The 14,839-nt window shown below is 46.1% G+C and overlaps 1 protein-coding gene across 1 annotated transcript in view; it reads right to left on the bottom strand.

Annotated features, from left to right (window-relative positions):
• Positions 1 to 14,839, bottom strand: part of KIAA1755 (KIAA1755 ortholog) — a 35,651-nt gene that overhangs the window by 6,494 nt on the left and 14,318 nt on the right. The window contains exons 8-11 of the mRNA XM_049780524.1: positions 14,348 to 14,464; positions 11,858 to 11,956; positions 10,666 to 10,814; positions 6,284 to 6,422 (exon numbers count right to left, since the gene is read on the bottom strand). Of these exons, the coding sequence (XP_049636481.1) occupies positions 6,284 to 6,422; positions 10,666 to 10,814; positions 11,858 to 11,956; positions 14,348 to 14,464 (504 nt within the window). The remainder of the gene's footprint in view (positions 1 to 6,283; positions 6,423 to 10,665; positions 10,815 to 11,857; positions 11,957 to 14,347; positions 14,465 to 14,839) is intronic.

The following is a 14,839-nucleotide window of genomic DNA, read 5'->3' as shown; positions in this document are numbered from 1 at the left end:
GGTTTGAATCTCAGCATCCCACATGGTCCCCTTTGCCTGCCAGGAATGATTTCTGAGCACAGAGCCAAGAGTAACTCCTGAGCATCCCCAGTTGTGACACAAAAGCAAACAAACAAACAAAATGCAAAAGGAAGAAGACACCCCATAGGTGTGTCTAGCTGCAACACCCATAATAGGTGCTGTACCTCAGACTCTCAGGGCCTAGATGAAATGCAAGTTATCCCCGTGGTTCAGTGCTGCCCGCCACACCCCCCCCCCAACCATACAAGTAGCAGACTCAGAAGCCTAGGTTCCATGTCCCTGGGGCAAGCAAACAGGATGGAAAACAGGGCTGGACCTGCTACAGACACCACCATCCACTGGGCAAGTCACTTGCCCTGTGGGCATCAGCTTATTCAGAGGCAAAGGGAGGTGAATATAAGGAATCAGTATGGGTCAGAGGCTTGGAAAAAGCTCTGGACCCTGAATGCCCAGTCCCTTTTTCCAGTGTGTCCTCAGGAAATGACTTATTGACCTGTACCTCATAATGCCCAATGGGGCTCTCCCCCACTTAGCAGATGAGGAAATGGGGAGCACTGACTGGCGAGGGCAACATGGAAGGAGACAGGGCTGAGAGGCAGTCTTTCAGGACAGCTAAGGGGGAAGGCCCTGGCAGTCAGGTCAAATGGTGCTGGGGAGGGTTCTACACTCACACTCAGGTGTCCAGCCCCTTGTAGTGACTCCTATCCTGTAGCCCCCACTTTCTTCTCTGTTTGTGGGGGATACCCTGGTACCTCATTCTGATTACTTGGAAGGGATTAGGGCACTAAGCCACCCTATATGCCAGGCTCTGGCCCTGGCAGTGACTTAAAGCAACCCCAGTGCTCTGTCTGAGGCGGGGGATGTGGGCACATAGAAAGTGGAGGTTAGAGTGATCATACAGTGGAGAGGGTGTTTGCCTTGCACATGGCCAACCTGAGTTTGACCCCTGGTATCTCATATGGTTTCCAGAGCCAGCCAGGAGTAATTTCCACGCACAAAGATAGTAGTGACCCCTAACTGCTACTGGGTATAACCCCCAAAGAAACAAACAAACTAACAGACTAAACGAATGTATGTAGAAAGATGGGTCTACATTGAGAATGTGTGTAACAATGTATGCTTGGCTAGAGCCTTGTATGTGGCTGACCCATGTTCTATCTTCAGTACCCCATTTGGTCCCCTGAACACAGAGCCATGAGTAAGTCTTGAGCAATGCCAAAGCCCTTCCCTCCAAAATGAATGTGTGTGTGTGTGTATGCACATAGGTGTGTGTAGAGAAGACCATGGACATACTTTAAGAATATATGTGCTTCACCTGAATAGTCTGAATAAACATAGACTCAAAATCAAAGGCTGGAGGAAAATCATCCAAGCAAACAACACCCTTAAAAAAGCAGGGGTGGCCATACTAATATCAGATGACACAAACTTTATACTCAGAAAAGTTGTAAGGGACAAAGATGGACATTATGTACTAATCAAGGGATATGTACAGCAGGAAGAAAGCACTCTCCTAAACATATACACCTAATGAGGGACCGGCAAAGTATTTAATACAATTGTTGACAAATTTGAAAAAGGATATCAATAATAACACAATAATTGTGGGAGACCTCAACATGGGCTTGTCAACACTTGATAGGTCAACCAAATTGAAACCCAACAAAAATATACTAGACCTAAAAAGAGAAATGGAAGAAAGAGGCCTAGTATATATATATATATATACTAGGCCTCTTTCTATATATATATATATATATATATATATATATATATATATATATATATATATATATATATAGAGGACACTCCATCCTCACAAACCTGGATACACATTCTTTTCCAGGATAGGCCACATGCTGGCACATAAAACATACCTCCATAAAATCAAGAAGATAGAAATTTTGCAGGCTACCTTTGCTGACCACAAGACTCTGAAGTTAGATGTGAACTACAAAGTGACACAGAAGAAAAAATTTAACACCTGGAAATTAAACAGTCTACTACTGAACAACCAGTGGGTCCGAGATGAAATCCAAGAAGAAATCAAAAAATTTCCTGGAAACAAACGACAATGAAAACACAAACTATCAGAACCTATAGGACACAGAAAAGGCAGTATTGAGAGGAAAATTTATAGCTTTGCAAGCACACATCAGGAAGGAAGGAGCATACATGAATAGCTTAATGATGCAGCTTATAGAATTAGAAAATGATCAACAAAAGGAACCTAAAATAGGGAGACAGAAGGAAATAACAAAGCTGAGAGCAGAAATCAATGAAATGGAAACTCAAAAAACAATCCAAAAGATCAACGAAAGCAGAAGTTGGTTCTTTGAAAAAAATAAACAAGATTGATAGACCATTGGCAAAACTCAGAAAGCAAAAGAGAGAGAGAAACTTGATAATGCGTATTAGAAATGAAAAGGGGGAGATCACTACAGATACTGCAGAGATTCAAAGGATATTCAGAGAATACTTTGAGAAACTCTATGCCACTAAATATGAGAACCTGGACAAAATGGATAAATTTCTGAACTCATATAACCTTCCACGGTTGAATAAAGAAGATGTAGCATATCTAAACACCCCTATCACTATTGAAGAAATTAAATCTGTAATAAAAAAAATTTGCCCAAAAACAAAAGCCCAGGCCCTGATGGATTCATGAATAAATTCTTTCAAACCTTTCAAGAGGAACTACTGCCAATCCTGGCCAGGCTCTTTTATAAAATTGAAAAAACAGGAACACTTCCAAATAGCTTTTATGAAGCCAACATCACCTTAATACCAAAACCAGATATAGAGATGCTACCAAAAAAGAAAATTACAGACCCATATCCCTGATGAACACAGATGCAAGGATCCTCAACAAAATCCTGGCAAACAGGATCCAATGCCTCATCAAGAAGATCATTCACTATTAGCAAGTAGGTTTCATCCCAGGAATGCAAGGATGGTTTAACATCCATAAATCTATCAACCTAATACACAACATCAACAACAAGAAAAATAAAAATCACATGGTCATATCAATAGACGCAGAAAAAGCATTTGATAAGGTTCAACACCCATTCTTGATGAAAACTCTCAGCAATAGGAATAAAAGGAGCCTTTCTTAATATAGTTAAGGCCATCTACCACAAGCCAATGGCAAATATTATCCTCAATGGAGAAAAACTAAAAGCCTTCCCTCTAAATTCTGGTACAAGACAAGGCTGTCCTCTCTCACCACTCCTATTCAACATAGTACTGGAAGTACTTGCTATAGTGATTAGGCAAGAAAAAGATATCAAGGGAATCCAGATAGGAAAGGAAGAAGTCAAGTTCTCACTGTTTGCAGATGACATGATACTCTACTGAGAAAACCCTAAAGACTCTAACAAAAAGCTTCTAGAAATAATAGATTTATATAGCAAAGTGGCAGGGTACAAAATTAACACACAAAAATCAATGGCCTTTTTATACACTAATAATGACAGGGAAGAAATGGACATTAAGAGAACAATCCCATTCACATTAGTGCCACACAAACTCAAATATCTTGGAGTCAACCTGACTAAAGATGTGAAGGGTCTATACAAAGAAAACTATAAAACACTGCTCCAATAAATAAGAGAGGACACACGGAAATGGAAACACATACCCTGCTCATGGATCGGCAGGATCAACATCATTAAAATGGCAATACTTCCAAAAAGCGTTGTACAGATTTAATGCAATTCCTCTAAAGATACCATGGCATTCTTCAAAGAAGTGGATCAAACACTTCTAAAATTCATTTGGAACAATAAACACCCTCAAATAGCTAAAGCACTCCTTGGGAAAAGGAATATGGGAGGCATTACTTTCCCCAATTTTAAGCTGTATTACAAAGCAATAGTTATAAAAACAGTATGGTATTGGAATAAAGACAGACCCTCAGATCAGTGGAATAGGCTTGAGTACTCAGAGAATGTTCCTCAGACATATAACCACCTAGTTTTTGATAAAGGAGCAAGAAATCCTAAATGGAGCAAGGAAAGCCTATTCCACAAGTGGTGTTGCCACAACTGGTTAGCCACTTGCAAAAAAGCGAACTCAGATCTCCAGCTAACACCATGTATGAAGGTAAAATCCAAATGGATTAAATACTTTGATATCATATCTAAAACTATAAGGTATATAGTACAACATGTAAGTAAAACACTCTATGACATTGAGACTAAAGGCATCTTTAAGGAGGAAACAGCACTCTCCAAACAATGGAAGAAGAGATAAACAGATGGGACTATATTAAGCTGAGAAGCTTCTGCATCTCAAAGGAGATAGTGCCCAGAAAACAAAAGCCACCCACTGAGTGGGAGAAATTATTCACCCAATACTCATCAGATAAAGGACTAATATTCAAAATATACAAGGTACTGACAGAACTATACAAGAAAAAAACATCTAACCCCATCAAAAAATGGGGAGAAGAAATGAACAGACACTTTGTGAAAGAAGAAAGGCAAATGGCCAAAAGGCACATGAAAAGATGCTCAACATCACTAATTGTCAGGGAGATGCAAATCAAAACTACTATGAGGTACCACCTCACGCCATTGAGATTGGCACACATCACAAAGGAGGAAAACAAGCAGTGCTGGCGGGGATGTGGAGAGAAAGCAACCTTTTTTCACTGCTGGTGGGAATGCCATCTAGTACAACCTTTATGGAAAGCGATATGGAGTTTCCTTCACAAACTGGAAATTGAGCTCCCATACGATTCAGCTATACCACTTCTAGGAATATACCCAAGGAGCACAAAAATACAATACAAAAATCCCTTCCTCACACCTATATTCATTGCAGCGCTATTTACAATAGCCAGACTCTGGAAACAACCAAGATGCCCTTCAACAGATGAGTGGCTAAAGAAACTGTGGTACATATGCACAATGGAATACTATGCAGCTGTCAGGAGAGATGAAGTCATGAAATTTTCCCATACATGGATGTACATGAAATCTATTATGCTGAGTGAAGTAAGTCAGAGGGAGAGAGAAAAACACAGAATGGTTTCACTCATCTATGGGTTTTAAGAAAAATGAAAGACATTTTTAACAGTATCTCAGAGACAAGAGAGATGAGGGCTGGTAGGTGCAGCTCATGACATGAAGCTCAGCACATAGAGTGATGAGTGCAGTTAGAGAAATAAGTACACTGAAAACTATCATAATAATGTGAATGAATGAGGGAAGTAGAAAGCCTGTCTCAAGTATTGGTGTGGGTGGGATGGGGAGGAGGGAGATGTGGGAAATTGGTGGTGGGAATGTTGCACTGGTGAAGGGGGGTGTTCTTTACATAACTGTAATCATACAACTATAATCATATTTGTAATCACGGTGTTTAAATAAAGATAATTTAAAAAATAAGAAAAGAATATATGTGCTTTTCTGTTTATTTTTGTGCATGGGCAGAACTGTGGGTACACATTAAAAATGCAAGTGTTGGGTTGGAGAGATAGCATGGAGGTAGGGTGTTTACCTTGCATGCAGAAGGACGGTGGTTCAAATCCTGGCATCCCATCTAGTCCCCTGTGCCTGCCAGGGGTGATTTCTGAGCGCAGAGTCAGGAGTAACCCCTGAGCAGAGCCGGGTATCACTCAAAAACCAAAACAAACAAACAAACAAACAAACAAACAAAAAACACAAGTGTTGGGCCAGAGAGATAGCATGGAGGTAGTGTGTTTGCCTTGCATGCAAAAGGACGGTGGTTTGAATCCTGGCATCCCATATAGTCCCCCGTGCCTGCCAGGGGTGATTTCTGAGGATAGAGTCAGGAGTAACCCCTGAGTCCTGTTGGGTGTGACCCAAAAACATACAAACAAAAAACTCAAAAAACTAACTAAACAAAAAATGCAAGTGTTAGGGGCCGAAGTGATAGCTCAGTGGTAGGGCGTTTGCCTTGCATGCGTCTGATCAAGAACAAACCTTGGTTCAATTCCCAGCATCCCATCTGCTCCATAAGTCAGGAGCAATTTCTGAGCACATAGCCAAGAGTAACCCCTGAGCGCCACAAGGCATGGCCCCAAAACAATAAAAAAAAAAAATGCATGTGTTAAAACTGTGAAAGATGGTCTCAATTGGTCTCAATAAAAATTATTAAAAATTACATGTGTGTACATGTACATGTGAGTATGTGTGTGCATCTGTGTGCTGGGACCCAGGGATGCCTGGTCCAGCCTGACAACCTTACACCAGCATAGCACCAGAGCAGGAGGCCCTCTGCCCCTCCTCACCTGATGGATGGCAGCCTGCAGGTGGCCAAGACGCACGCGGAGCTCCAGCCGCCCCAGGACCTGGTTGGACGAAGTGACCAGGATATGCAGCTGCTCCTCCATGAGCTTGTACAGGGCAGCAGCTTCTGCCACCTGACTCCTGGGAAACAGAGGCAAGTGAGAGAAGACTTCAACACTCCCGCCTCACAGAGCCTGCCTCTCTGTGCCTTGGTGTCTCAGTGACTAACATGCTGTCTGAGCTTGGGCAGATTCCTAAACCTCTCTGGGCCTCAGCATCAACCTGCAGGACACTGGGGGTAAACTGGGGGGAGAACCAGAGGACATAGCAGAATTTAAAATGAGCCGCCCATCCCTTAGAAGGGTCTGGGCAGGCTGGACAGATCTGGAGATGTTCAAATTCTGGCCCTGCTGCCTTCCAGGACTGAAGCCTTGTGAGGATATCTGAGTCTCTCTGGGGTCTATGTGCTCTCTGTAAAAACAGGGGATATGGGGGGCTGGAGAGATAGTACAGCGGTAGGGCATTTGCCTTGTGCACAGCCAACCCAGGATGGATGGTGGTTCAAATCCCAGCATCCCATATAGTACCCCGAGCCTGCCAGGGCAATTTCTGAGCTCAGAGTCAGGAGTAACTCCTGAGCATCGCTGGGTGTGACCCCCCCCAAAAAAAAATAAAAATAAATTTTAAACCAAACAAACAGGGGCTTTAGTTTGGACTGACAGTACCATGGGTAGAGAGCTTGCCTTGCAAATGGCCAACCAGGGTTTGATTCCTGGTATCCCAGACAGTTCCCCAGGCATTGCCAGAAGTGATTACAGAGTGTAGTGCCAGGTGTGGCCCAAAAAACAAACAAACACCGGGACTAGCAGAACCCAATTCCCTAGCAGAGCACTGGGTCTGGGGAGAATAAAGGCAGCCAGACATTGGTTCACAGTCCCAGGTTCTGTGCTGCATTTTTATATTCTTCAAGCCAGGTGCCAGCCAGGTCAATGGAGTCAGGCTGAGTGTGCAGGCCCCCAGCCCAGGGCTTTGCCATCCATCATCGCTGGAGACAATGCAGTCACGCCCCCAAAGTGTGTTAGCGTTTTATCACTTCTGCTAAGAAGATGGTGAGTGTCACATCCACCCTGGCCTCCATCCCACAGAGTAGAACCAGTTCCCTTTCATTCCCACTCCTCTCCAATAGACCATAATATGTCTGGTGTTTCCTGCCTGAAATGTTGGTAAGCAAGAAATAAATAACTGTGTGTCTGAAATTCTCTGGTGCTATGTGGGTGAAGAGAGGATCTGACACCCCACTAAACAGAGCCCACCCTCCTGGACCCTGAGGACTTGGGAAGCAGAGGAGACAGAGGAAAAGCCTAAGGGAAGCTTGCCTAAAGTTGCTCCATCTGACTGCAGTTTCCCACGGGCCACTGCCCTTGCAGAGGAGGGATGAGGGTCCCAGTAGGTGAACAGCCTGGAAACCCCCTCCTCCCTGGTGGCAGAGGAGGGAAAGGGTGGGCATGATCAGAGCCGCAGGGAATCATCTGCAGAACAAATAGAGGCTGGGATGGGGCCACAGCGCCCCCTAGTGGATTTTTCAGCAGCGGCTGGTTTGGCTGGAACAATGTTGGACTGATTCTAAGGGCCAGCGGTGGGTGACAGGTAGGGAGGCTAATCCTGCTAGAAAAGGCAAAAGGTTCCACCAGGCCCTGTGAGGGAAGTGCAGAGGAGGACTCCACCAAATCGGAACCCCGAGCTCACATCAGTGGGCCGCACAGCTGACTGGGGTCAGGAGGGTGATGGTTTCAAGATTCCGGGCTGCTTCTAGCCATTGTATCAGTCCTGTTTGACCCTGGTCTCTCTGATACCTTCCTTGAACTCCTGTGCCTGCACTGAGGCCAACACTAAGATCTGCTTAAGGGCCCAAATCAAACAAGCTGTGCTCCAGGCTCCACTGTGTACTATGAAGTGATTTAGGTGTTGGTTAAATAAACAAATTGTTCTCAAAAGCTTAGGCAAGCTTGGCAACTGTGTTTGTTCGCACAGACAACATATTGCCAATCACTGAATGATATGCTTACTGTTTTGCCATCCACATCAAAATCTAAGAAAATCACACCAGAGGTGCTATTTCACATCTGGGTATTTCTCCAAGGGAAGGAAAATAATCATTCAGTCTGCAGCCCCTTATTTATTGCAGCATTCTCAGCAAGAGACAAGGTCTGGAAACCCCCGAAGTGTCCACTGGAAGTTGAGCAGCAGTTCACAGTCAAGCCTCACTCTGCAAGAATTAGCCAGGGACAAACTGTGTCCCAGAGCCAGAGCCTGGCTGTTTGGGAACTAGGTCATCCTGTGTGTCCTTGACCTCTGTGAAGGTCACATAAGGGTGAAGCCAGCTGAGGATACTGTTCTCAGAACACACAACCCCATGGGGGAAATGACCTGCCACTGTCCACAATGAAACATTACTCACAGCAAGACCCCTTTGGGAGAAGAACAGGGCTCAAGGGCATGATGTTAAGTGAAATGAGAGGCAGAGAAAGACAAATGTGCTGTGATCTAAAATAATACAACAGGACAGCCAGTTCACAGATTAAGACAGCAAGAAGAGGTGGGGAGGGCAGCATAATTGAATGAGGGGTACAAAATCCCAGAAGCCCAGTAATGAAATGAGTAAACCAGGACCAGGGTGGAGCTCAGCACTCCAGCATAGGCATTGCCTATGTGAGCCTTGAGTGAGGCCCTGAGTCAGGGCCCTCAGCAACCAAAAGATAACCAGGTTGTAGAGCTGCTGTTGTTGCTGTTGCAGCTCCAGCTCACAGGACTTCTGTGTGTTATAGAAAGATGCTGAAAGAAGTCTTGGAAGCTTTCATCACAAGGAAAAAAAAATCCCTGTAACTATGCATGGCAACACGTGTCCAAGCTCAGTGATTATTTCTCCATATCTACATTTATAGGGTCATGGAGTTATAATCCTGAAACTCACATGTGATATGGACATTGTTCCTCAGTTAAGAAACAAAATGGGGGTGGGTGGGTGGAGAGATAGCATAGAGGTAAGGCATTTACCTTGCATGCAGAAGGACCGTGGTTCGAATCCCAGCAACCCACATGGTCCCCCAAGCCTACCAGGAGTGATTTCTGAGCATAGAGCCAGGAGGAACCCTTAAGAGCTGCCAGGTGTGGCCCCAAAACAAAAAAAAAATGGGGCCCGGAGAGATAGCATAATAGATAGTAGGTCATTTGCCTTGCATGCAGCCAACCCAGGACAAACCTGGGTTTAATTCCAGGCATCCCATATGGTCCTCCGAGCCTGCCAGGAGCGATTTCTGAGCACAGAGCCAGGAGGAACCCCTGAGCACTGCCGGGTGTGGCCCCCAACCAAAAATAAATAAATAATAAAAAAGGAATGGAGTGGGAGCGAGGATATGGCTCAGTAGAAGCGTATATGCTTCATAAGTGTGAGGCTCTCAGTTTTATACCCAACACCCTACATACTTACACATACATACACACAATTATATGTGCACATGTATGTTTGCATACACTCACACACAAATACTCATATACACACATGGTCACCCACACATATACACAGCCACACTTACACACATAAATACTCATAAACCCACTCACACATCTGCACGCACACATAAGCCCACTCACATACCCACATTCACACATATACATATCTACACTCACAAACATATTCACACATATGCCACACACATACTCACAAACATACACACATATACAGATGCACACAGGGGTTGGGGCTACAAGCAGAGTCCAGGAGAAATGCCTGTCAGAATATAGTTCACATTTTTTGCTTTGTTTTGGAGCCACACCCGGCTGTGCTCAATGATTCCCCTGGTGGTACTCGGGATAGGAGTAAAAGACCATGTGCCATAGCGGGTTAGTGGCAAGTGCCTAGCCTGCTGTACTATCTATTTATCTCTCTTTCTTATTTTTCAAAAATAGGTGTTTTCAGGAATTCACTTATTTGTCCCATCACCTGAAGGTCCCTGAGGCTGCAGGCTGTCCTGGCCAGTCTGAAAGGACAGAGTGGCAGAAGGCTCAGCAGACCTGGCACTCACCACCAGGCTAGAGAGTCTTATCACCCAGCTTGGGGTTACCAGAAACTCTTTCTAGGACTAAGTGAGCTTAGCATCCATTCCCAAGAAAGAAGCTGGTCCAGAGGCAGCCAAACCTATGCTGGGGTCATCCATGCTGACACTGAAGATGATCACAGAAGAGGAAGAGGGATAGCAGAGAAGGGACAGGCTGGGGACCACAATCCCACCTCAGCTCAGGATTCAGCTAGCTCCTGGGTCTCCCTCCCATGAGCTCTAGGGCCCAGGAGAGCAGCAGAATTGGGGGGAAGGGGAAGTGAGTGTACCTGACATCAGGGTGGAAGGGCAGCCTGTCTGCCTCCTGCTGCAGCCTGGCCAAGATAGCTCCACCTTCCCGCTGCAGGCCCTGCAGGCCTGGGTTCCTCAGCACCACCTCCATGAGTTCCTTGGACTGGCTTAGGAGCCAGGAGACCTCCTGCCAGAGTAGAGAGGAGGCCTGAAGCCAAACTGCTGCCCTCCTCTCCATAGGTGGGTACCCCATGCCCAGATCGCAGCCACCATTCTGGTCAGGCACCTGAGTTCCTGCAGAGAGTCCATCAGTTCGATTCTGGCCCTCGCTTCAAGCTGGGCCTCTTCTCATACATGGCATCCAAGTGTCCTGTCTCTGGCGGGGACCCACCCCTTCCCAGCCCACACCACTTTGCCACTTCCTGCCACCTACTCTCCACAGCCGGCCACCAGGCTGTGAAATTACCCTCTGATTAACCATTGGCCCTTCCACTACCACCCTGCTCTGTTTTAAGTCCCTCCCTTCTTTTTTTTTTTTGTTTTGTTTTTTTGTTTTTGGGTCATACCCGGCAGCGCTCAGGAGTTCTTCCTGGTTCTATGCTTAGAAATCGCCCCTGCCAGGCACAGGGGACCATATGGGATGCCAGGATTCGAACCACTGTCCTTCTGCATGGAAGGCAAACGCCTTCCTTACCTCCATGCTATCTTGTCGGCCCCCATCTCCCTCCCTTCTAAGGGCTTCACTGCCCTTAGAATCAAATTTCAAAACAATAGTTCCTGCTAGAGATGCAGAAGGGTCTCTGCTGCCTCCCACACTACAGTCTCCACCTTTCTCTTTGCTATCCCTGCACAGACCTTGCACTATTACACCTCAGGGACTTCACAAGTGTTGTGCTCTTGCTGTGTATAGGTGCCACCTAATGCGGGTCCCCCGCTCCTCAGCCCTCAGAACAGCAGCTAAATGCCACCTCTTCTGAGAGGCCTGCCATCCTTCCCTTCACTCTTCCCTCAGGAAAACAGCAGGGCTCAGGTGGTCGTCATTTCAATATCTGCATTTTTGCCTGTGTACAGTGAACCCCAGAGGGCTTTGCTCACTCTGGGTCTCCAGGATGCAAGCAGTGAGGGCCCCAAAACATGACCCAAATCAATTAATGAAACCCAGAAACAAATGTGTCCACCTTGGGCTCCCCTTACACTGAACCCCACGTCTGTATATAGCTCCTGGCTCACCTGCACCCCTCCAGGGGGTTCACTCTTCTCAAACCCCTTGATGGAAGCCTGTAGCAGGGAGCAGGCCTGGCGAAGGTCAGCAAGAAAAGGCCCCAATTTCTGTGGGATGGAAGGGTAGAGAGAGGTGTGAGCCTAAGGCCACGGAGAAGGAGGCCCTTGTCTGTGCCAGAATTGCCTGGAACACAGTGTCACAAGCAGTCAACTAAGCCTTAAACCTTTTCATTCAGCAACTCTAAGTCTGAGGATTTCGAGAGTCCCCAGAGGAGGCTGAGACTTTAAGAATCACCAATGCTGGGACAAGACAGAGAGTATAAAGATGATGGGCCTGTGGGGGCTATGGCATGTGAAGGAGACATCGAAGACTGATGGGGCTCCCTGTAGCCCACCAGTCCCTAGTTGGGCCACCCTGGGTGAATTCCTTAACTTCTCTGTAATATGAGGTCAGTTGTTCTGCCCTCTAGGGCCGTGAGGACTAGAAGGGCTCATTTTTGTTCTGGTGCTGAGTATAGGTCATTGTAGGGATGAATTTTATATTCTGGGTCTATAAGGAAGATTTAGAGGTCTTAAGGCAAAATCTAGTTTAAAAGCACTTGGATTGGTGAAAATCCTCCAGAGAGGGAAATGGAGACTTAGAGGCATGCAAGAAAGGCGATTTTTTAGGGAGTGGAGTCAGTGGATAGAGGTATTTACCTTGCACGTGGCCGACCTGGATTTGATTAATTTCCCAAATCCCATATGGTCCCCTGAGCACTTTCAGAGCTCAGAGGCACAACTGGGTATGTCCCTCCTCCCAAACAAACAAACAAACAAACCAAACACCCCCCTCCCAGAAAAAAAAAAGATGATTTTTCAGCTCAGAATTTTCAATGCCACTTGCATTTTAGATATACTACCTATCTGCAAACAAACATGAGGGCCAGGGAGATGGCTCAGGAGTAGGATATGCAAATGGACCTGAGTTCTATCCTTGGCACCATATAACCCACCCTAGCACTGCCAGGGGGAAAATGCCCAGTACCAGAAGGCCTGACCAACCAGAGCTCTGAACCCTTCGTCCCAGCTGCCTAAGTATGACTGCAAGTGGCCTCTGGGCATCTTGAGCATTGCTTTTGGACATGGAAACCAAATAAAAGATAATTAAAAGTAGACATGACTGGAAAAAGAGCTCCCAGACTAACTGCAAACAGATTGGGCTGCTAGTACATCTTGGGGAAGGGATAGGAGGAGCTCACGTAGGGCTCCTGGGGATAGGAAGCAATGTTGGGGTTTATGCAGCTGCTATCATGCAGAGGTGCTGGGGATGGATGGAAGGCAGAGATGGTGCTACTTAGCCTCCCGTGCACAAGGCAACTGTTGATGAGAAAGAATGACTGGGTCATGTGAATGGCGCCAGGGTTGGACTGTTCTGGTCAAGAGAAAGTCCTGGCAATCATGGACTATGTGAGCTGGGAATCTTCCTTTTGCTATGAGGCAAGTCTCTTGGTCCTGTACATAGTCAGGTACTAAACTGGGTTTGAAATGGCCCCTCACAGGCTGGTGGAAGGAGAGATGGATGCACATATAGCTCTCATCTTGTGCCAGACACTGGCAGATTCTTATTGACATGAATGCAACTGATTTCTACCAGTTGCCCTATGAGAAGGGGGTGTTGTTAATTAATGCCTGTGGTTTTTCTTGGAGGGAGTTGGGCCACACCCAGTGATGCTCAGGGGTTACTCCTGGCTCTGCACTCAGAAATCACTCCTGGCTTGGGAGACCATATGAAATGCCGAGGATCAAACCATGGTTTGTCCTGGGTCATACGTGTGCAAGGCAAATGCCCTATTGCTGTGTCATCACTCCGGCCCCAATGCCTATGTTTTATAGATGAGAAAAGGGGCTTAGAAAAGGTAAGTGACGGGGCCCGGAGAGATAGCACAGCGGCGTTTACCTTGCAAGCAGCCGATCCAGGACCTAAGGTGGTTGGTTTGAATCCTGGTGTCCCATATGGCTCCCCTGTGCCTGCCAGGAGCTATTTCTGAGCAGACAGCCAGGAGTAACCCCTGAGCAATGCCGGGTGTGGCCCAAAAACCAATATATATATATATATATTGAATAACTGGGTTTTTTTTTTTTTGAGCCATATGTTCAGGAGTTACTCCTGGCTTTGTGCTCAGGAATTACTCCTGACAGGGCTTAGGGGGACCATATGAGATGTCAGGAATCAAACCCAGGTTGATCGCTTGCAAAGTAAACATGCTACCTCTGTAATATTGCTCCAGCCCTGACTGATTTGGGGTAGGGGGAGTTGTTGTTATCATTGCTGAAAGTAATTCAGGGTAATTCAGGGCCTCACACAGACAAAGTACATGATCTGTCACTTGAGCTGCCTTGGAGTTCCCTGAACCACTGCTTTGAACCGGACTGGGCCAGGTCTGTTAACCTGGTGCAAAACAGTGATAGAAAGAGCAGAGGTAAGGAGACAGGGATTAAGGCCCTGGAGGTAGACACCTGGAAAAATTGCACCCACTCGCTGTGGCAGTAGGGGAAGTCACCATCCAGGGCTGAGGGCAGCTGATTAGGGTCCACATAATGGCTGAGGGCCTTCAGTGAAGTTAGCACTTCCACCTGCAGACAAAAGAGATGGATCAAGGGAACCAAGATTGGTCAGGGATTGCTCAAATATTTGAGAGTGACCCTATTCAGACCCCTCCCCCAGCACCATTCAAGGCTTACAAGGTATGGCTTTAGGACTCACTTTCTGGGTACCAGACCTATTCTCTGGAAATGAAAGAGTTAAAGTCCAGGCCCAACTCCTGTAAGGAGTGGGCAATACTTTTCACCTTCTACTCTCCAGATTGGTACCTGAGGCAGGCATCACAAAATGGGACCTCGGTACATACTTCTTCTGAGCTGGGTTCTTGGGCCAATCCCTAAAGTGGACTTAAAAGTAGTCAGTGAGGAATGCGTCTCTTCAGGGACTCCTTCCAGGCAGTAAAGACT

The sequence above is a fragment of the Suncus etruscus genome, chromosome 9 (assembly GCF_024139225.1).
Source record: "Suncus etruscus isolate mSunEtr1 chromosome 9, mSunEtr1.pri.cur, whole genome shotgun sequence".
Classification (NCBI taxonomy): Eukaryota; Metazoa; Chordata; class Mammalia; order Eulipotyphla; family Soricidae; genus Suncus; species Suncus etruscus.
The sequence above is the reverse complement of the archived record's forward strand: the minus strand, read 5'-3'. Positions and strand labels throughout refer to the sequence as shown.